This window comes from Fusarium fujikuroi, chromosome FFUJ_chr09, assembly GCF_900079805.1.
Source record: "Fusarium fujikuroi IMI 58289 draft genome, chromosome FFUJ_chr09".
NCBI lineage: Eukaryota > Fungi > Ascomycota > Sordariomycetes > Hypocreales > Nectriaceae > Fusarium > Fusarium fujikuroi.
In genome coordinates this window covers 643,265-665,487 of record NC_036630.1, presented here as the reverse complement: position 1 = coordinate 665,487, position 22,223 = coordinate 643,265, and the positions used below count along the sequence as shown (strand labels likewise).

At 49.7% G+C, this 22,223-nt stretch overlaps 7 protein-coding genes; 6 read left to right on the top strand and 1 right to left on the bottom strand.

Annotated features, from left to right (window-relative positions):
- Positions 1–2,577: 2,577 nt before the first annotated feature.
- Positions 2,578–3,240, top strand: FFUJ_09958 (uncharacterized protein; the record flags this gene model as incomplete). Its single annotated transcript, XM_023568081.1, has 1 exon — positions 2,578–3,240. One exon carries the CDS (start codon positions 2,578–2,580, stop codon positions 3,238–3,240), a length of 663 nt encoding a protein of 220 aa, XP_023435433.1.
- A 2,463-nt stretch (positions 3,241–5,703) lies between these two features.
- FFUJ_09959 (probable GTP cyclohydrolase II) lies at positions 5,704–6,929 on the top strand (the record flags this gene model as incomplete). XM_023568080.1 has 2 exons in its annotated part: positions 5,704–6,822; positions 6,882–6,929. The coding sequence occupies 2 exons, from the start codon at positions 5,704–5,706 to the stop codon at positions 6,927–6,929; spliced, it is 1,167 nt and encodes a 388-aa protein (XP_023435432.1).
- A 788-nt stretch (positions 6,930–7,717) lies between these two features.
- On the top strand, positions 7,718–12,283 carry FFUJ_09960 (related to SRP40-suppressor of mutant AC40 of RNA polymerase I and III; the record flags this gene model as incomplete). XM_023568079.1 has 2 exons in its annotated part: positions 7,718–7,977; positions 8,029–12,283. 2 exons carry the CDS (start codon positions 7,718–7,720, stop codon positions 12,281–12,283), a joined length of 4,515 nt encoding a protein of 1,504 aa, XP_023435431.1.
- An 873-nt stretch (positions 12,284–13,156) lies between these two features.
- On the top strand, positions 13,157–13,585 carry FFUJ_09961 (uncharacterized protein; the record flags this gene model as incomplete). Its single annotated transcript, XM_023568078.1, has 1 exon — positions 13,157–13,585. The coding sequence occupies one exon, from the start codon at positions 13,157–13,159 to the stop codon at positions 13,583–13,585; it is 429 nt and encodes a 142-aa protein (XP_023436076.1).
- Positions 13,586–14,052: 467 nt separating this feature from the next.
- FFUJ_09962 (putative 40S ribosomal protein S24) lies at positions 14,053–14,823 on the bottom strand (the record flags this gene model as incomplete). XM_023568077.1 has 3 exons in its annotated part: positions 14,053–14,132; positions 14,194–14,441; positions 14,741–14,823. 3 exons carry the CDS (start codon positions 14,821–14,823, stop codon positions 14,053–14,055), a joined length of 411 nt encoding a protein of 136 aa, XP_023435430.1.
- A 460-nt stretch (positions 14,824–15,283) lies between these two features.
- Positions 15,284–16,373, top strand: FFUJ_09963 (uncharacterized protein; the record flags this gene model as incomplete). XM_023568076.1 has 2 exons in its annotated part: positions 15,284–15,520; positions 15,585–16,373. 2 exons carry the CDS (start codon positions 15,284–15,286, stop codon positions 16,371–16,373), a joined length of 1,026 nt encoding a protein of 341 aa, XP_023435429.1.
- Positions 16,374–21,252: 4,879 nt separating this feature from the next.
- FFUJ_09964 (uncharacterized protein) lies at positions 21,253–21,747 on the top strand (the record flags this gene model as incomplete). The annotated part of the gene is made up of 1 exon (XM_023568075.1): positions 21,253–21,747. The coding sequence occupies one exon, from the start codon at positions 21,253–21,255 to the stop codon at positions 21,745–21,747; it is 495 nt and encodes a 164-aa protein (XP_023435428.1).
- Between the last annotated feature and the right edge of the window lie 476 nt (positions 21,748–22,223).

Genomic DNA, 22,223 nt, shown 5'->3' with positions numbered 1-22,223 from the left:
GCTTTTTTGTCTTCGAGTCAAAGAGAAAGTCAAAGATGAATGGGAACTGTCAAGTGCCATGTGGTTTGGCTGGTGCCTCTGCCGCGGTCAAGTCTCGAAAGGGTCTCGCGGTCCGCCCTACAAGCTTCAGCCACAAGTTCTTGAGCCAATGGCGTTCAAGTCGAGAGGTTTGCTCTTTATCCTGTGGAATACTTTCTGGATTTGTGTAGGTGCAGAACTGTGTGAGTGGGTTTTTTCTCTTAAGCCAGGCGAGAAAAAGCCCGAAAATCTGGAAAGCCGCTAATTAAAGTGCTTCTTCTAAAGAGGATACAAGAAAACCTTGTTCTGGCCCCCATCACCAAGAAACTCCACAACGACAAGACACAGTTTGTGGGTGCAATTGCGGAAAAAAGGTGCGCACAGTATGAATGAGTAGCAGAAAAGAGCACAGTATCTCTTAGAGAGTGATGAAGAAGCCTTGGCTTATATTCGGCCAATTGCGCAGGCAATACTTGCAGGAATAAGACCAAGATGACGACTGCAAGATGAGTGTCTATGATTCGTCGTGTGCCTTGGAAGAAGAGTGGTTGATGAAGCGGTAGTTATGGCCTCATCCTGACTTGACCTGACTTAGAGACCACCTCAGGCGTACCTACAGTACAGTACAAGAACGCGGGTCAAGTTGCCTTGTCTTACTGTGACGTGGTCAAGCCCTCAATGTTTGATGGATGTTTCTTGTGAAGCCCTCCATCACAAAAGCTGACAGGCAGGCTCCCGTCAATAGATGCCCAGATTTATTGACATGATCGACAATTAATTAACAAAACAGAGGAATGTTGGGCATGTTTCCTCCACAAACACGAATAATGAATGAAACAAGCTTATCGGGTTCCCGCTGCGTGCCGTCTGTGGCATTGACTGCTCAAATGCTTGGCAATCACGATCTTGACCAGGTCCAACTCCAAGGCACTCATCGGCGAAATTATTATATTGACCAGCAACATACAGCCTGTCTTGGAGAATGGTACTTTTGACAAGTCCTAGATGACTTTGCAGACGCTGTTGTTGGTTGGATGAGTTTTCATCTGATCCACCGTCTAATAACCTGCGGCATTTGGCATGGCATGGCATGGCATTTCTTGGTGGTGCTGTTGTGTAGCGCGACCATTTTGGACGGTGCCTGCATCCGTACAGTATCACAATCACAGTGTCGGCGTTGAGTTGTCAGGCAGACATTTCTTGATATCAGGCATACAAAACTGAGAGCCTCGATCGTGGCGTGAAGCATGCTGCACGTATCGTGGGCCTGCAGAGTTTTCGCTCCGTTTTCTGCTCCGTCTAGTCTCATTGTCCGTCTGCCTACCCTACCTTAGTTATTCACCTGTATAGCCTGAGAAAACGGAGCGCGCGAATAAAACTGCACTGCTACACTAATCCACTCACACTTTTATTCTAGATTCTAGAAGTACCGTATAATGGCACGACTCAAAGAAGCCATGCGATCGATCGATTACTGTGCCTGTGCCTGAGAGGACAGTACAGCCGGCAATTGTTAGAGGTTCGCGCTTCTGTTCCTGAGGCTCACACAGCGCTTGAATGCAGTGACATGGGTTGCTAAGGCACAAGAACAAGGTGGGGGCAACTGGGCGAGGGAGGATCAGGCACAGCGTGGCATCGTGCCAGGCACAAAGCCAGTCAGAGCCCATGGCCCGACACCTCAAACCTTTGAGTGTGTGCATCTGCCGCCGTGCCGGGTCCCTGACTAACGCACCGTGCCTCAGACTTCACTTTCATCCACTGAGACATTTTCCGGAACGCTACCAGAAGACACCCGGCCACTGGCTGCCCTTGGGTCTACCACACCTCACTTCTACTCTACCCATCGGCAGCGAGCCGGGCGGAGACAACTAAAAACTTGACCTTCACAGCAACAATGGTCCTCTTGACTAGTGAACTTGCCCCCATGTTCTGTCCTCGCGAATCATGTCGCCTGTTTGTTTCCTCTCACTGACTCTGACTCTGGGGACCTGATGGGTCTAATGCTTGCACCCGAGTTCCACTCCTCCATAAACTTCAACTCCGTCCAGATGTCACTTTTTCCCCTCTTGCTAGGCCACGTCTAAGCTGTTTCGCCTCGATGCATGTACACGCAGCCCTTTGTCTCCTAGACACATGCACACACCCTGGCTAGTCTATCCCTTGTGCAAAAATTGAAATGTTTGATTCCCCGAGATCTCAGGATGTACCTCCGGTTGACAGGACCTTGTGGAGAGCCGCTCTGCTCTCATACTCGATCTCATTCATGTATATAAACTCCCGTCTCATCCACCTCTAATGCAAGATCTTTCCTTTGATCCAACACACGCTCTCTTGTGAGATTCCTTCCTTTTATCCAACATCTTCATACATTCACTCGGCTGGCCGTCGCTCCAGACCTTGATCTGAGATCAGTCCTTACAAACACACTCAACTTGCCCATTCATTCCCTCTCTCCGCCGTGCGTTGAGATATAAACAAGTCGAGCCAGTCTCCAGAATAACTACACAACTCCAAAAGTATATTAAAAGTCAACAACTTTTTCTCTACAACACCGTCAACATGTTCTCCAAATTCACCACCATTCTTGCTGCTGCTTCTGCTGCCCTGGTCTCTGCCGGCCCTCTCCCCCGTGGTGAATCCGGCTCTGCCAGCATCACTCCCCACGACCAGTACTCCAGCAGCATTGGAGTTCTCGGCTGCAAGATCAACACCAACCGCGTCGCCTACTGGCCCGGTTCCGTTGACTGCAACAATGTCTGCGTCAAGGTCTCCCACGAGGGCCGCTCCGTCTATCTCCTCAAGATCGACTCCTCTGGTGGTGCTCACGACATCTCCTACGATGCCTGGAACTACCTTGGCTTCGGCGAGTCTGCTGCCAAGGACCCCCAGGAGGGCGGTGGCATCGCCATGGACTACGAGTACGTCCACGCCTCCAAGTGTAAGGACATCCTCGACAAGGGCAAGCTCCCCCTCGCCGCCGCCAACTCCATGAACTATGTCGCCTCTTGCCTCAGCGAGCCCAAGAGCTGGGTCGCCCAGAACTACGTGCTCTACAACATTAACGACCCCGTCTGCAAGTACGGTGTCAACGAGAAGTGCCACCTCAACCTTGCCGTCAGCAACCAGCCCGAGTGCCCCAGTGGTCTCGGCTCCACCAAGAAACTCAACCTTAAGGTCGAGAACATCCTCTACGGCTCTGGCAAGAAGGTCGCTGCTCAGTAGATGACAACGCATGCCTTATGTCTTACATGCTATGATGATCACAATAGAAAATCGCCGCCCTAGCAGATAGATGCAGGGGGCGTATCACTCGCTACGAATGATATGAAACTTTTGGAATGATACACAGGATACAGGAAGGAAAATATGTTTTTGTTTTACATCTACTTCTCATGTACATATTTGACGAAATGTCAATACATTACCATCTACCTCACTTAACTTTTGCCAATTCATTTGTGTGACCATATAAAAGTGACAGCCTCAGCGCTTAAGACCACTGAGACATCATCCCTTCGACTGGCCTCAGAGTGATTTAGCTTGCAGTAATTGCTTTTGCATGTGTCACTTTTCAATTTATCACAATGCCTCTTATGTCACGGCACTTAAAAGTCGAGTGGCTGAATCTGTATTTACAGAGATCTATGACAACGTGTGAGATAGGGTTCAAAGTAATTTCTCAACCGCATGCCGTGGCTTATTGACGTCTGTTTCTTTCCCCAACTGATACTCACAAACATCGATGAAAAACTCAATCGCGATCAGGAACACCACGTTATTCTGTTCCTTTCCATTTGGAGGTCTTTCAGTGGTCCTTTGGCGTGATGTGGCTTACATCCTCAGCCTCCCAGCCCCCTCAGACACAGCCCTTACCTTAAGCTCCCCTGACGAGGCATTTCCACAGCCCTGCAAGCTCTAGCATACCCGTGCAGTCAGCATCTTATCCTTGCGACTCTTTTCCTCCTTCTTCCTTGGAACCGTACAGTACGAACATGAGCTGTTCTTCCAAGGCGCGTAGGGCCAGCATTGACCAGTGGGGATGAGCAAGCCACGTGCAAAAGGATCACCAAGGCACAGTCGGACCGGCAGGGCTGTCCTTTAACGTCATGCTTCTTTCACAGAGATCGACATTATCTGCTTCGCTGTCTCTGCAGCTTTCAATGATACTTCAGCCAAGAAGGTCCTGTCATTAAACCTAAAGAACAATCACACCGCTCCAGCGCTTCGGCAGTTTGCTGCGTGTTCAGGGGTGCAGCCGGGAGGTAACGCCAGCCCTGTCAGCTTCAGCTAGCTACGTGTTTGTCTGCGCACTCATGAAACAGGGGAAACAGAACAAAGAAACAACCGGTTCATCCCCTTATTTTCGTGGAGTGACAGCTATGAGTTTCTGCCACGGCGGTTAGGCCTACTGTAACGCTGGACCTGCATTAGGGCTGGGATAGCCTTGTTTCATCCCTTCTATGATGACAGGCCGCTTCGTGCGAGTGAGGTGGTTATCGCTGATGAGGGGTGGTCTCGTGAGCTACCGTAATGTTTGTCTGAGGGGATCGTGGTAATAAACGGCGGGCAGACCGTTGGATGCTTGGTAAACGGTTGTGGTCTTGGCATGAGTTTGTCAACACCATGATGCTGGCTTACCCTAAAGTTCTTCCTTTTCGAGAGTCAGAAGGTTCATCTATAGTAATTGCACAGTTTCATGCCAATACTGACTTATCAAACTTTGGCAAAGCATCTCTGCTGTATTTCTTGCTTGTGACCACCCAGTTTTGGTTGATTGTTATATGTATACCTTTGAAACAACGTGAGATGTTGGAATAGCTTTAATTAACATATCGAAGTCCAACTCAGCCTTTCACCTTGGCCACCAAGTTTATTGATCATGACAATAACTCAAAGCTTGGAAAGTCAAAGACGTCATGACTTGAGTCAGTCAACTCGCAATGACATATTGGTTCTCATATATAGCGGAATTCCCCTTACCCGACAGCACAACTGGAGGAGTTCACATGAGGAGCGGATGATTATCCGCATGTTTCGGTTACTGACTCAGAATCATTGGTGGATTGGAAATGCTGACAGAGACTCCCGTCAACGGCGCCCCGCTCTCCGGCCTCGGCCGCTTTCGCCGAGGTTCTCTTGACGCTTGTCCCGTGCAAGTTCCGTCCTCAAGATCGAAGCAGTCAATTGTAAGCATATCGTTGATCCAAAAGATATTCTTAACTAATGCTATATTTGATCAGGTCCAATAGTCAACCTGATATCATCGACTATACCCGTAAACATACTGTCACCACCGCGGATACAATTCATATAATCAGGGTCCAACCCCGCGGCCAAATTGTCATGAGCGCGCGCGATGGAAATGTCGTAGAAACCGATGACTAATGAGACCAACCCCGTTTTGTACCCTTGAATTCAAGCAACCCCACCATTCTATCAAGTCATGGTTCCGCAAACTATCGCCATACACAGAATTACACTACTCAATCCATCGCTTCAACACAACAGGCTACACACGACCACTCAGTATACCCAATTACCTCTCCCCTGCTCTCTGCTACATCGACTTAACCTCCCACCGATCGATGCGCATTTAGCAAACCGCTCCGCCCGAGTTTGCGACACTTGAATCCGATCTCCCAAAACCCGATCGCGGCGCCGTCCCTGCCCGCCTCAAGCCAGAACATGCCGTCTGATACCATGACAGGCTCACCGGCGGGCTCCAGCTCAGCTCTGCCCTCCTTCTACTCTCCCAAGACAGAGGCCGTAGACGCTTCTACCTCGCACAACGAACAATCCCTTGAGCAATCCATAGACTCATTATCACTCTCCCCCGCTCCCTCCACTCCCGCCTCCGCTTCCGTCTCCGCCCACCCCGATCCCGAGACGCCGATCGGCCAAGAACCTCCGCCTTCACTGCTCTCGCCATCATTCACGCCTCCCTCTACACCCGGTACTTCTACGCCGTCGACAGCCGGACTTCGCGGTGTTCCTGTCGATAGCTCCATTCCTTCCGGAGGATGCGGATCCAAGAAACCCAAGCTCCTCCAGACTCTCCCGGAGGTTGAGTGCATTGTTCGTGCCCGTATTCCCACGGTAGCGGGCACAGAGATGTTCTTACACCTGTACACCAATAATGTGGATAACAAGGAACACCTGGCTATTGTGTTTGGCAACAATATCCGAAGTAAGAGTCTAGATGCTGTTCGAGAGGGCGAGACCGAGATGGACCGTATGGTGCGCGGCGCATACACGGGCAGACTGTTCCCTGGTCGCACAACCAGTGGTGTTGAGTCAGCAGCTCCTCAAGAGCAACAGCCACCGCAGCCGTCAGACCAGCCTCCACTGGTGAGGATTCACTCCGAGTGCTACACAGGTGAGACAGCATGGTCAGCGCGATGCGACTGTGGTGAACAACTCGACGAAGCAGCTCGTCTGATGGGTCTACCTGGTAACAAGGCTGGTGGTATTATTATTTACCTGCGACAAGAGGGTCGTGGAATCGGTCTTGGCGAGAAGCTCAAGGCTTATAATCTTCAGGATCTGGGATCTGATACTGTTGAAGCGAATTTGCTGCTGCGACACCCCGCTGATGCTCGAAGCTATGGCTTGGCTACGGCTATGTTGCTTGATCTTGGGCAGCCAGAGGTTCGATTATTGACCAACAACCCTGACAAGATTCGCGCGGTTGAGGGCCCTAATAGGGAGGTTGTGGTCAGAGAGCGTGTGGCTATGGTTCCTCTGTCCTGGAAGGGTCGGGGAGGGTTCAGGAGTCAAGAGGTGGAGGGCTATCTCAAGACCAAGGTACGTTATAACAAGACAGACAAGTTTCTTATGAACTCTCAGCTAACAATGGACATTAGATCGAGAAAATGGGTCATATGCTCGATATGGCAGCGCTCCCACAGTAGACTCTCAAGACATAACGAAATATACCAATATGGAACATGTTGTTTGGCTAGGAGCTCTTTCTTGTCATCATTGAATGGAGTTTATCGTCGTTCTCTGGGATTGATTGACGGCGTTGGCGGCGAGCTTGATGTATATGTAGACAAAAACACACACCCAATATGTTCAGGAGCTGCGCTTTGCATCACGACCTGCAATCACTGGTGCATTGTTGGTGTACAGGCTCAGGATACCAGAAGCTGCTTATATCATAAGGTTGCTATCATTTATCATAAGACCTTTCTTTTTTGCATGAATAAGATGCTTGTTATCCAGGAATGAAACAATCTTGGCTCTGTACTGATGATCTAATCCCATTGGTGTTGGATTCATCAGAGGTTCATCTATACACCCACACGGACATTCTTGGAAACAACATGTCTTTGAAGATTGAAGAGTAATCTAGGCCTATAAATAATGAGAGTTTCTCAAGCTATGCAACAAATGCAGGCCGTTTGCTAAGAAAGTAGTATGGTATTTTAATGTCCTTTCCGCACTTTCATTTCCGAAATGGTCGATCCCAAAAGGTTGTCGTTGATAGTGGGTCGGGCCTAGCCGTTGAAGGTGCTACTGTGACGATTTTACAGGCCTAGCTCTTTTCTCTGTCGGCGCGTGTCAAGCTTCTCAAAATCGCATCTTCAGCTTCTTTTCGCGCCAGATTTTGCATTTTGTCACCTCATTGGTTCTTCTTTTTTTTCTATACGCCTCTATTATAATCATGCTATCATAAAATACAGAAGAACCCCCCATAATGTCTACAACGATTCGTTTACGGCTCGTCATCCGCAGACATGCAGTCCCAGAAGTCAAGCTCGTATGGCCCTGTGTCGCAAACGACGATTTGACTGTAGCTAGACTCCTCGCGCTGGTCAACGAGGTAGTGCCGCTCGAGAGCGGCGACTGGGGTCTTGAGGACTATGTTGTCGAGCTGTATGATGGCAAGGGCGATAGTTTCGAGCTGCTACATTTCCAGCCCGTCGGCAAAGTTTTGAAGGAGGATGACCAAGTTTTGTACGACCCCCAGCTTCCCTACAATATTTTCGCATACTAACAGTTTTACAGAATAAGATCACTTTCTACCGACGATCTACGACGACGAAAACTCAGTGGCCGACACCAAATATCCGATGATGGAAAGCATCTTATTGATGGACTTGCATTTGGAAGGCCGTGGTTAAGGGCACCACGCGATCGTCCAGCGCTTGACCTACCCCCTCGAAAACGAGCACGTATCACGCACGAAGAAGAGCTTGACGAAGACGACAATGATGGATCATATGTGGACGAAGGAGACCAGTCGGAGCAGCTCTTGCTCGAAGACTCTGTAGCCCCTGAAATGAAGGAACCAGGCAGTGTTCGTTTGAGAGTACGATTTATGGACAGCGATCAACTCGAAGAAGAGAACGAGGATGAAGACCTTGACGACGAAAACGATTTTCAACCTATAGAAGAAGTCCACGCAGAGTCTGCGGTCGACGAGGAGGACGAAGACGACGCTGAAAGTAGCGACGAGGACGACTTGGATGCGGATCTTTCTGACGAGCTGAGACTTCTACAAGAAGACAATGCCATAGTCGAGCAAACGCCTGCCAAGGAACAGGAAACTCTTCTTTCCGGAGACGACAGCCAAGATCCACAAGCACTTTTGCCTACGCAGGGATTTGACGTTTCGTGGCTCGATAAGATCACTGCTCTGCGAGCTGCATTTCCGCTGACACCAGTGTCTACGCTACAAGACGAGATGAACCGAAACAAAGATCTGCGAAAAACGTACGAAAAACTGTCCGAAGCCAACAAGCCCGTGATCAGCTACGATGAAGCCCTTGAACGAGTCCTTCTAGGTCCTGGGTTCTCAGATGCGCTGTCACTCGATCAGCCTGCCGATGAGGAAGAAGACCCAGAGGATCGAGTATTGCTCCTCCCTGGTCAGGCGGAACCTAAGGACGCAACGCGCCCGCTGATTCAGGAGATTGAAGAAGAACCAGCGCCTGTCAGTACACCACGCGTGGCGCAGAATCAAACATCAAAAGCTTTGATTAGTGAAATCCCTGATGAGGAGGAAGATACATCGAGCTCTAGCAGTAGTTCAGACTCTGACTCCGATTCTGATTCTGAGGCTGACTCTGATGTGGACATGGAGAAGAAATCAGGTTCAGAATCGGACAGCGACTCGAACGATCCGGACGATGATTCAAGTGACGACTCTGATTTCCCAGCCCCGACACCTTCGCGGCCAGCCAAAACCACCCAAGAAGACTCTGAAGATTCCGACTCGAGTGACTCCGACTCGGATTCAGATTCAAGTTCTGATTCGAGCGGCGCTGAGGCCACCAAAGGCGCCGCTGAAAGTGACTCGGATGACAGCAGCGGCAGTTCAAGCGACTCAGACTCCAGCTCAAGTGAATCCGATTCGGAGTCAGAGCCCGAGGAGATTTCATCGAAAAAGCAGCCTCAAACGAAGCAGCCGCAACCGCAACCGCAACCTCCAGCGAACGCCGAGCCGAAGATCAACGGCCATACTGGCAAAGCAGCGCCAGAACCCCCTCAAGAGCCCAGACCGCCTGGAACTGGGCTAGCGAGGACGCAGAAGAGGAATGCCCGAAAACGAGATGCCAAGAGACTCAAGGCTATGCAGGCTCTAGAGGATACACAATCTCAGCCGTCTGTCAATGGTACTGCAAGCGAGGAAGCTGAGCTTCTGGCTCGAAAGCGGGCACTTCTTAGTGCCGTGAGTGATGAGCAAGAGGAGGACCCAAGCCCGCCCAAGGATGCAACAACCAAAGAGACCAGACCTATGATAGTCGAAGTCGAGGAGGAAACACCAGCCGTCACTGCGAGCCAAGATGCAGCCCCAGTCGAAGAAGAGCCTGTCCCTGCTCAGCGCCGCCACAAAGTCGACATGGGAGCCGGACGACGACTTCTCCTCGGTGCTCTTGGATTAAAGAACCCAAAGACCAAAGCAGATGAAGACAAGCTTCGCGACAGTCTGATGAAGAATGTGAAGCCTCTGCAAAACCCTCGAGTTCAAGCTCAAGAAGCCAAGGCCAACGTTGACAAGCCAGCAGAAGAGCAACCGGATGAAGACCCTGAAGCATGGCGAAAGAAGATCTCTTACCGGGCTGTCGAATGCTGTCAGGATGATGTTGTGTTGAGTGAGCCACCATTCCCATTCGTACAGCGATGGGACCCTCAACAACAATATGGATCAATAAGGAAGCGAAAGAGAGCATCGCAAAATTTCAACGATGAGAGCTACTACGAAGAGGACTCTCAGCAATGGAATGGTGATGAAGAGTGGAACGACAACAGTCAAAGGAAGAAGAAAAAGAACAAGAAGCGAAAGAACAAGAGTGGCTATGATGGAGAATACGACGAAGAGGAGCCCCATGAGGGTTCTTTTGGTGGCACTGGAGCTGACGGTGATGAAGACATTGTGTTGAATTATGATGACATCCCAACCAAGCATCGCCCCGAAGAGAGTCAGTTTACCGACACAGATGATCTCCCTTCGCTGCCTTCAGATGTCAGTACGCTGCCCAGTCTTGTGCTGTCCGACATGAAGCCAGGAATGGTTGCCACCTGGAAGCAGTTAGTCATGTCCAAGGCGACTAACTGGCAGCCCGAAATGGTGCCCATGACCGGGCTTATCCTTTCGATCAGCGAAGACAACTGCATGCATGTCCTTCTAGCGATGAGGGACCGAGAGGGAAACGACAAGGAATACGATGAACATACAGGCCAACGAATTTATGCAAAGTTCGAAGCACCAGACCTTGATGAAGACGAAGAGGACGACGGCCGAAGAGAAATTCCGTGGGCAGAAATGTCTGACCCAAGACTGGTCCAGCCAGCACCGCCACCTGCTATGCTGGAGACTTCTGCTAAGAGCATCAAGCTTCAGGCTGAACAGAACAAAACCGTACAGAATGGAAATTCCACGTCGGACAACAAGGTTAGCGCGAGAACAGATCCCAATGAGACTATGGCTGAGGAGTTAGATACGCAGAAAGTGAGAGCAGAGGTCGAGGCCGATTTGAGGGGACAGGAAACTGAGGAAAAGCCCCCAGGAACCGACAAATCGACATCGATCCCTTCTGGCCAGCAACCACCACGACTTGAGTTCCCGGCTTCCGGAAACGACAGTCCGATCAGCAGCTTTGTTCAGCCTCCTGTGCCGTTCGGTAAATTTGACAGTCACCTCCACCAACTACAGGAATCTATGCAAGCATCCATGTCCCAGTTGCAATCTCCTTTGTCGCGTGATTCAGATAAGGGTAAAAAGGATAACGAGGAGGGAGAGAAAACAGGTATTGATGAGTCGGATGGAGCGAAAGATGCAAAAGATTCTGAAGGAGAGCCGGTACCGACAGTTGAAGGTAGCTGGGACGCAGTCATTCCCGATACTATACCGTCGCCAGAGCTGCCACCACTGCCGACAAAGGACGACGTAGTTGTTGACCATCGTCTGTTGGTGGTGCCCTCATCTGCGGGTAGCGTTCGCAGTGGGCGGCAAGCCCCATCAGTTAGCGGGCTTGACGACCTTCCAGAGGAGCGAATTGAAGAATCCGTGGAAGGAGGCATAGTTGATGATCGTCACGGGAGAAGCGCCAGCACACAGGTGACGAACGAGTCCCGTCCAAGAAGTAGCAGTCCCTTTCCCTCACTGGAGGAAATATTTCATACAGCAAGGCAGACACAAAGTCCTTTTAAATTCAGTCAGATGTCAGTGCCCCAGTTTATGAAGTCCGAAAAGAAAGATGGAGATTACGAAGAGGCGATGCGAAAGCTAGATGAGGGCGAGGAGTCTGATCGTTCACCTGATCGCAACAAATCTTTACGGAGCCTATTACCAAATGCGACACAGCCTGAATCTCAAAAGGGGAGCCCCCTGGTACGCTCGATCAAGAGCGAGGGGCCCAAACCTGAAGCATCTGAACCTCGACATGCTGCGACACCACCAGCATCTCAGAAAGTGAAGCAAGAATCACAGTTCGCCATCCCAGAGGGCAGCCAGGTTATCGAACTGAGCTCTAGTCCAGCATCAGTCCAATATGCCGAGGACTATGCCCAAGACAGTGAGGACGAGACTTATCAGGATTCTCCACTGCCACAGGGTTCAGGTTGGGTGCAGAAGAAACACAGCGAAGTGAACACGCGAAGCCGTGGAAAGAGTCTACCCGCGACGGAGGCGAAGAAGACAACAAACGTACAGAGCCGAACTACACGTGGACAGACATCTGCTCCAGCGGCTCGAGGGGTGTCGACGAGTGCTTATAGTCAGATCAAGGGACGTAGGAAGACCACACGAAAGTTCTGACAGACACGGGATGGTTCCAAGTTATGGAAGTACTGGAACGGATGAGACAGCATCTTTTGCATCGGGCGCTCCACTGCCTTTTTCAATTCGAGCAGCAAGGATATGGGAAGGATTGGTAAGGGGAAACATGTATCGAAGCATTCTGTATTTTAGGGAACATGGCGTTGAGGAAGCATAGCGTGTCAGCCCAGCGTATGGCTCAAGACAAAAGACGAAGCTGGTTAAAATCTGCACCGTAATAAAAGTGGCACAAACAAACAAGAAACAAGCTTGAAAAAAGGCCAAGATTCACGAAACTCAAATCATTACTCTCATTCTCATTCTTAATGCCCAGCGTCTCATGTGAGGACCATCACGAACCCGTCCTTTAGCCCCAGTGCCTGTCTCAGCGCAGTCTTAGCTGCATCACGAGCAGGGCACCTCAGCCAACCAAGTCGTTTGAGTGAGCAGATGATGTAGCGAAACAACCCACCATCTTTTTTGCATCTTGCCTGAAATCTACCAGTTAAGCCTAATTTTTGTCTCTGTTCTAGCGTCTCATGAGCACTTGTTACTGAGGAACCGTTGGCCATTGTCGCGTGGTCTGAATGTTCATCATGGGGCTCTCTTAGGGGGAAAATATATATTGTTCGGAGTATGGAACGTGAGGTTTGTCGGTCCTTTTTTGCAACTTGTTCTGCCTTGTGAAATTGTGACTACTGCTTGCTGTTGTGTTCGTTGGAGAACTGTGAACCGTTTGGCTAAGACGGGTATATAACGACGATATCAACCTGTTGAGACGATTATCTATCACCTTGACTCAGAAACCAGTCAACTCATACGGAATTTTGATACACAAGCAAGTCAACTTCAAAACACAACAAGGCCGCAACCATGCTGCCTTTCAACTACATCTTCACCCTTCTCGCTATGTTGAGTATGGGCTTCTGCCTACCTACACAAACCCCAGAACCTCAACCTGCAAGTACACAAACCCCCGGTCTCCCAGACACAACAGGTCTTCCCAATCTTCCAGGCGGTTCATTCTTCGAAGAGAGACAAGAGAGGAACAACGCCAACCCATCTTTCTTCAACCCTCCCGTCACAGCTGCCCCCGACCAAGCAGAACAGCTAGCGAGCATGGGCTGGGCGCAAACAACCTACTACGAATGCAAGACGAGAGATGGAAAGGAGCGCTGCGGATGGCATATCCCCGTGTACAAGGCTGGGGCTGAGGGTCGGCAAGCTGAGATTGTGCATTGGAAGGTCGTTGTTGGGATCGCATTGGGGTTGGCTATGTTGATATATGGAGGATTGTGGTGAGGAGTTGATTTGAAGATGCATAGGGTGGAGTTTGGAGTTTTGGATAGATGTGTTGATACCCTCTTGCTGCTGGGCGCCATCTGATTGATTAGAACATTCTGTATTTCGCTCGCATACCTTTTTTCACAGTGATATAGTCATGAGTCATGCATTCACGAACCGTAGAGCCAAATGTGAAAACCCGCGTAAACCAGAGACGTTGTTATTTTTGATTTTGGTCCGAAACCCGAAGAACACCATTGATTTCATGCTAGTGTAATTGAGAAAAGACGCCGGTGAAGGCAATCCTCCTCATCGAGTCCAGAGTAGCCCCTCGCCGTCCGCCCAGCAAGTCCCTGTACCCTATGCTGATGCCGACGCCGACGAGGATGGACCGTAAATGGACGCACCACCGCATGCACGCAGCCATAGCTGCTCCCCAACCAGCCCGAGGATATACACAAGCCCAACCCAAGTCATCGAGTCGTTTATTTCTCCTTCTTGGCCTTGGCACCCTTGACCTTTGCCGTACCACGGAGGGTCTTTTGTCGGTTCTTGCGCTGCTTGCCTGTAGTTGTCTGTCAGCCTGACTAACCCTCTATAAGCTTCTGAGAATGACTGTAACGCACGCTGCTGTCGGGAGGCACGCTCGGCCTTGGTGGCGAGACCAACCCGCACCAATCGGTACTGGGGCTCGAACTTCTTCATGGCCTCGGGGGAGTCATAGACGAGAGCGAAGCCGGTGGTCTTGCCACCACCGAACTGGGTTCGGAGACCGAAGACGGAGATCTGGTCCTTCTGGGCCTTGTAGAGAGAACCGAGCTTCTCACGAAGCTCCTCCTTGGAGATGTTGGCACGGTTGGGGTGGAGGATGTCACTATTAAACGCAATCGCCGGTCAGCCCACAAGTTCCCAAGCACAGGATGACATGTCCCTATGTCGTGTCCCATCGTATCCCATCGTATCGTATCCCATCGTCGATGCTTTATGCCCGCCTGTCCCAATTTCTGAACGGTATTCGATAAATTCGTAATGTGGCGTACAATCGTGCAGAACAGCGATATATCGAGCGGGAGAAAAAGAGGCAGGCGAGTTCAAGCATCGACTCAGGTGATGGTATCGACGAAACGCGATGCGGGAGACAGCATCATCAAGAAATCTGAGGGTATCACTCACACGACCATCTGCTTGCGGCCCAGCAGAGGGTTGCGGATGAACTTGCGAGTTCGGAGGGTGACGGGGGAGTCGTTGTCCGCCATTTTTGCCGATTGTCGTGATGGTCTCTGGGGGTTAGTTGACTGTGGAGAGACTGGGCGTTGATGGGTGAGATCGTTCGGTTGATGAAGTTGTCACACTGAAAATCCAACTTTGGTCGCTTAATTTGGTCCAACCCTAATCTGTTGAATGTGCGCGATTTGATGCCTCGATTCTTAGGCGCCACCACACAAGGGTTTTTTCACCTCGAAATCACGTGGGTGTGGTCGGACAATCTTCGGTTAAAGGAGCCTGGGAATAGCCGGGTATTATCAAAGGCTTCGGCCTCTCAAGTTGGAGATGTCCAAGTTTCCACTCCAGTCTTTGGTGGAGATAGTGTCGTCAGGCCACTCCAAGTCCACAATTGAGTTGAGTCTGTAATGATTCCAGGATGTTTCTCACGTAGTTTATACGAAATATACGAAATCAGCAAAATTGCAAACAACCGTTCCATTCACCTCCAAAATGTCGTCAAGTTCCAAACAAGTTGACCGGTTCTGTCATCAGTATCTGCAGCTCCAGTCTGACTTGGACTATCCAGAAGCTTCACTGTTGAAGACTTCTCAAGTTCAAAACGCGTTTTATGAGAGGTTATTCGCTGATGGAGCTGTGAGATATGGACCCCCTCCACGCTTTCAGCTTCGAGTTCTCAAAGAGCTCATGTCCAGAATTGAAGCTAGCATTGATGACTGGGAAGAGTATGTAAGTCATCGTCGCTAGCATCACTCTGTTTACTTCTTTTCTCATCAGTTGCTAACATACCTAGGGCGTGTCTGATGACTTGATGTCCGCGCTTTCACTCTTTCTTGCAAACCCATTGCCTTCAGAAGCCACTTCTGCTCAGCAAAAGTCCTATGTCACATACCATCTCTCTGAGTTATGTGAAGACAGCTCAGAACCAAGCCAGCAGGCGCCTCATATCACGCTTCTTGAGAACCACTCTCTCATCTCAGGGTCGGGGACCACTGGTCTACGCACGTGGGAAGCTGCTCTTCACTTAGGCTCATACCTTAGCCAGAACAGACACATTGTCAAGGGAAAGCGAGTCTTGGAACTAGGAGCTGGTACAGGATATCTTTCTATCCTTTGCGCCAACTTCCTCGGCTCTCAACATGTCATAGCATCAGATGGCTCTGACGATGTGATCAACAACCTCCCCGATAACCTTTTTCTCAATGACCTTCAAGATTCCACTCAAGTAACTCCAATGGACGTCAAATGGGGACACGCTCTCATGGGTACCGAAGAGGAGAAGTGGAATGGTGGGCGTCCTATTGATGTCGTGCTAGGCGCCGACATTACTTACGACAAGAGCGTGATAAGAGCCCTAATCGGGACTCTGCGTGAGGTATTTGACCTTCATCCACATGTGGAGGTTTTCATCTCAGCGACACAACGAAACGAGAAGACCTTTCAAGCGTTTCTGGATCAGTGCCAAGCTAACGGACTCGCCGTCGAGGTGATACGATTCCCAATCCCAAAGCGGGAGGTTCAACAGGGTCCTTTTTACAACGATAATGTCGCTATCCATATTTGCAAAGTTTCCAGAACGTAACCGGGCCCCTGGATTCCATACAGACACTATACTCGATCCATATCAATAGAGGGCGGCAGCTAGGATAGCGCAGTCTGTCAAAGGGATGACTCCTCTGCATTCCAGTTGTGAAGCCGGCGTCAACCAGCGACATTCGGATGTCGCACCATGGATTACCTATACAGAATGTGGCATCTTGATGATTCGGGAGATCCGAAAAGCACAAAAGTTGAACGACTCGACTGCCAAACTATTGTTACAGAAAACACATCACAGTTACACTTGATTGTGAAGCGTCGTGCCACTCGACTGATAATCGGCTCACGATAAGCGCTGTGGCCAAGCAGTTCGTGGCTAGATGCTGCTCGGCTGGCTGTATTTGTCATGGGATTTTGGACGTATCAGAGACTGGCAGACTCGGATGCAACGGGCAATAGCAATTGCATGATCTCGATGTCACTTGAGCTCGGGTATGGGGAAAGTCACACCACTGCATGTCTACCATGATGATACCTCTGAACTTTGGCTCAAAGCATGGGCCCACGATTAGCCGACCCGATGAACCTCTTTAACAGACTTCTGTTTGTCTTGAAGAAATGATCAATTGCACAGATTGAAGACTTGGCAAACTCCCCAGTAACTTTGTTGCCTCCCAGGTACAGACCTGCACTACAGGTAGGCTCAGACTTTCGAGGCCATTGGACACTTAATTACTCCGTAGACCGCCAGAATCAGCCTCCGAGACCCCTGGGGGCAATTGGGTTTGAGTTGCGGGGAAAGGCGAAGAGGGTTGGCTCCAGAGGGCACAATCTAGAAGTTGACAAGCCGACGATCTTGGCTGATGATTGGCTTTGCCCCGCGCTCGATGGCGACAGGTGCTTATCATCCTGTTGGTAGTTGGAGTCCCGTCAGGTTGGTCAGATGCCCTGGGTGTAGCTCTCTTGCACGCCAAGAACGTGGCACCCTTGGGGATGGACGGACAAAGAGCCACGGGATCAGTGGCCTCAACTTGAAAATGATCTGGGTGTAGCAGGTTCGGGAGAGTGACGGTGGAGGCCGCGGACTGGAATGTACACTCAGGCACGGCACTTATTCAGACTGTCGATAGTCCGTCATTGCACTCGCCTTCTTAACAGGGAGTAGTGCTGAGAAGGCCGTGTGAATGTTGACAATGTCTTCAAATACATTGAAGCTTTGGATAGGACAAACTTTGCACTGTGCTCTATACATGAGTGATCAACCTCTTAAAGCCGTCTGTTGAAGAGGCGTTGAAGGTGACGATGGAGGAGATGAGTTGTCTCGAAAAGCAGGCTGACACGCAACCTCAATTCCCTGATACGACGTCGATGTACGTCGTAGGCGTACAAAGTGTAGCACGATCCAAACAGAAGCTTTTGCTCATCGTCACTTGATGCTCAAGACTTGATATCACTTGCGTAATGGGCATATCAAAAGAGACTTTCCTAGCCGTCAATGACACACACTGACGATTACCCTAGATACAAAAGTGTAGTTTGCCGAGCAACACTTGCATCATGGAACGAATCAAACGCAAGGAAATGACAGTCAACGTTTGTGCTATGTATGCAAAGCCGATCCGATCAGACCTGCCTACGTGAGAAAGCTTCTTATCGGAAGTTTTGTAGTCTTTGTTCCGGTGATCGATTGACATGAACTAGCAGATCAGGTGAAAGCTTGCTCAAGCTTTCAGAGCTCTGAGCCACGAATGTGATCAACGGACAGCTATCGGCATGTTTCGTGTTGATTACGATTGATTCCCCAGAAAAAATCTTCCTTTTTGCGGATTTTATGAGGTGATGTTAGTGTTTGAAACGTCATGTGTCTTTTCCCACCAATCCGTCGGTAACCGGCTATGCAAGCAAGTCGATCACGACGAGAAGAGAGCAACGCCCCTGAAAATCAACTGATGATCCATCTGTGTTGCATCAATTGAATTGAGTTGAGTTGTGAATCAAGGAAAAAGAACAAAAATATGTATATTTTTCGTCTCATCTCAAACAGCTACCTAGGATAAGCACCCTTGTTTATTTCGGGAAGAGCTCTAATCTTGCAGGGGCTCATCCTAGGCTTCAATTTACTCTGCAGCAGGGGACAGCACCTCGATCGTTATCGTGAGGATTACAAGGATTCAAGCAAGAGTCCACAGCTTTTTCAAGGACGGGGAATTGGGGATTACGCGTTGTGCTTGTTCTGTCACAGTCTCTTTTCTCCATAGCTCCAGTGTATCAAGTCCGCAAGCGGCCGAGCAATTCGTCACGATGGAACCTGTTCGCAACACCAAATCACCCCACGATATCTCGTTATCAACCCACGAAAAACTCCCGCCTGTAGCCGTTTTTAACTGCCTTACAGTGCAGTTTTGAGTGAGGGGGGAGCCTGGAGGGTTGCAGCCCGGGAACCAGGGCACCCATCCACCAACTGAATTGGAATTGGAGTGCCTTATCACCCCAGCTCAGCGGCACAGTGCAGCACCCAAGCCCTCCATGTGCAAATCCTCTATCTAGAGTACGTGCGGATATTCATCAGACACGCCGCATTTTCCCCATCGTGACCTATTCTTGCATTGCCGGTTTTTGGAACTACTGCAACGTTCTTTCTATCAGGCAATTACTTGTTTTCACCGGCTGCAGAATATTCTGCACGTGGGGTCAGGCGGTGACCCCAGGGAAAGGATCTCTAGGCTGTAAGCTGCAGAGATTGTAAAAAAAGACCTGGAGAAGCAGAATCCACTGTTCTTTTTTGTGAGAATGCCGGTCAGGAATTAAAGGGCTCAGTACCAATCGTCCATGGCACGGGCACCATTCACCATCCCCGGCGCCACAAGTCCTCGGCACAAGAATTGGACGAGTTATTTTACATAAGAATTGCTGCTTGTAGAACACTATCAATCGCATGAGGATAGTGAGGGGGGATTGACAGCTTCGGTGATGTACTTTATTGGAGGAGATATCACCGCCAAGCAATCAATATTCGTATAGTGTGCAGTAAGCAGGCAAGCACTGCATCGTGCTTCAATATCAGCCATATCTCTCGCTCAAACTCCGGACCGGGTCTGACCCATGCCTTTTGACTTGCGATTAGAGTGCAAAAATACATTTAGCAAAGAGGCTCCTAAGCTTAACCTAATTTACTTAAATATTTTTATCCCTTAAGCTCCGGGTACCAAGCTTCTTTGCGTTCTCAAGCGGGCTCAACCGGGGAAGCATAGTATCGTGAAATACATGCACAGACGAACGAGTTTGCGTCTCCATATCAATGGGGAATCAATCCACTTTCCACGTACGCTATGATATATCTACAGTATCATCAAGCAAGGAAAAGAGCTCTAGATCGAGTCTGAATCGGAAACTCATGAATAAGAAAAACCTCGCTGTCTCATGTCCTGGAACATCGGTTAGCTGCTAGTTGGCTGAGCTTATAAGCAACCAACCGTTTTTGGGAGTAGCAAGACATGAAATGTCTCGATATCAACATCTGAAATCATGCTCATTGAGGTGGATGATGGCGCGAGAGCCACACGGCGATTAACGTTGTCAACGACAACTCACCAAAGTAACCCAACCCAACGAACCCGGTGAGAACTTATCAGACCCTTCCATTCTGTTCAAGAGCTTCGGAACGCAAACCAGGAATAGCACTGTGCCAACCTGAATACAGTGCAGTACATGGCCAGTCTAAAAAAAGGCTTCACACCACCCACAGCGCACACATCATAATGGCAGCGCATCCCGTCACATCGCCAGCGGATCCACAACCAAAGCTTGATGCCCAGGATCTTCTGTCAATCCCTGTTCGTCTCTCTCGTCTTGATTTCCCAGGTGTCCCAATAGGAGGGGGCCGGCGCCCCCTCCCCCGTGGCTTTGGGCTAGCTTCAGTGAGTCCAAGTTTGCCGTTCAGCGGCTAGAACGACACGGTCTTAACTCATAATGAACAAGCAAGACGAGAGAGAAGAAAGCAGAGTGTCAGAGCTAGACTTACAGTGGACAAGGGCTCTAAATGGTGGGCAGGGGGGATGATGGTTGTATTTTCTACTTTCAGACATAGCGGTTCCTGGTGCTGACTCGTTGATCGAGACCTGAAGATTCCCCTTCATTTCCCATTCCAAGGCTTGGGGACTGGCGTGTCTGGATCTCGTACTTGGTACATTTGATACTCACCCCTACTCTAACCTACCCCCTACAAGCTTTAGTCAAATTCAATCAGTTCAGTCCAGTTCCAATCTATTTGCTGACCCCTCCCGTAAGTTACATACCGCATCGACCGTAGCGCAGCGTAGCGTAGCTACTGTATTCTAGCGGGAGTGCCAATCCATATCTTTATTAATGAACCACCCTGCTCCCCCCATAACATGAGCATCATACTACTTCTTATCATCCATCAACAAGCTTCAGTATAACTATACCAAGCACCCCCGTCACATCAATTCTTGATCCCTCATACTCATCCATCTTACTCTCACATATAGTCAATTGACTGCTCGTGTATCGTGGACATTCCAAGCTTCTATCATATTACCACCCACACGTTTTCTATACAAGCTTGAGATTAGCCCCCTTCAGCTTTGAGCAACCACGACGTATTATCCGACGATCGACACCTAGTACCTACATCTTACATTGCAGCTTGCATTTACGATACACTGCACCGGAAAAAGGTCACAAGAATATTTATACACTGGACGACCTGACTCTAAGTGTTGGCGACGACACTATAACCGCGGCCCAATCTTATACATCATCCTCCCAATTACTACATAATCGCTTCGATGGTCTCGTCATTAGACGTGAGACCCCATTTCTTCTCCGGGCACAACCGATCAACATCAGTATCGAGCATCAGTAGCACACCAGCTTCATATTCAACAAGTCCAGCATTAAAAATGGCATCCACCGGCGCACAATCATATACCCTTGCTCTTCATAAGTACATGCTTCTGACAGAGCAACACCAAGAACTATGCGATCGCCTCGACCAGATCCGACCCGAGTTCAACATGTCAAGCTGTTCCCACAATTCCTCGCCATCCACATCGCCAACCCGATCCTCCTCATCATCACTCTCGCTCCCGCCCTCACCGAAGCGCCACTCCCGGAGCGGGCGACACCACTCGCGCTCCCACGCCCGTTGCAGCGGCTGGGAGGACCGCAATGAACTCACCACGATTCCCGATGAGGAGACCATCTACGAGATTTCAGCAGAAGAGCAGCGCCTCTCGGAGGTCAACGAGAGCATCAAGCGCACTCTGACAGAGCTTCTCAACTGCAGTAGTGTTCGCGCCGATCGGGCGTTTAGAACATGGGTACAGACAAGACTCATGGAAACTGAGAAAGAGCTTCGCAGCGGACGAAGGCGACGAAGCTCTGGAAACGAGTAAAACTGAAAATATTTACTCGTATACTTTTCGCCATCACATCATGTCGACACTTACTCACGTAATGTCAATGGTAGACTTGCGCGGTGGCAACATACGGCCCCCAACACAACAAAACTTGGCATTAATTCTAATACCTCTCATTTGTCTTTTTTAATCTGCATTGGCGAAGGCGTTTACGGTCTCAACTCGAGCTGGGAAGAGAAGGGAAAAGCTGACATTGTTACGCACATTCTGGGCAATATCGGACTAGGGACATACTACAGCATGCTTTGCGAAAAAGCAATTCTTGGGGGGTTTATTCGTCTTTGTTTCTTCCCCATACCCACTTGACTTACACACAATCTTCGCTTCTTGTCTATTACTTCATTTTTAGGTTCTGCAGAACCAAGCAACCTGCATATCGAGGGATCCGCTCTCCGCGGCTTTTTTATCTTTAAACTTTCATTTACATTCTTGCGAAAGCCACGCTGGATCTC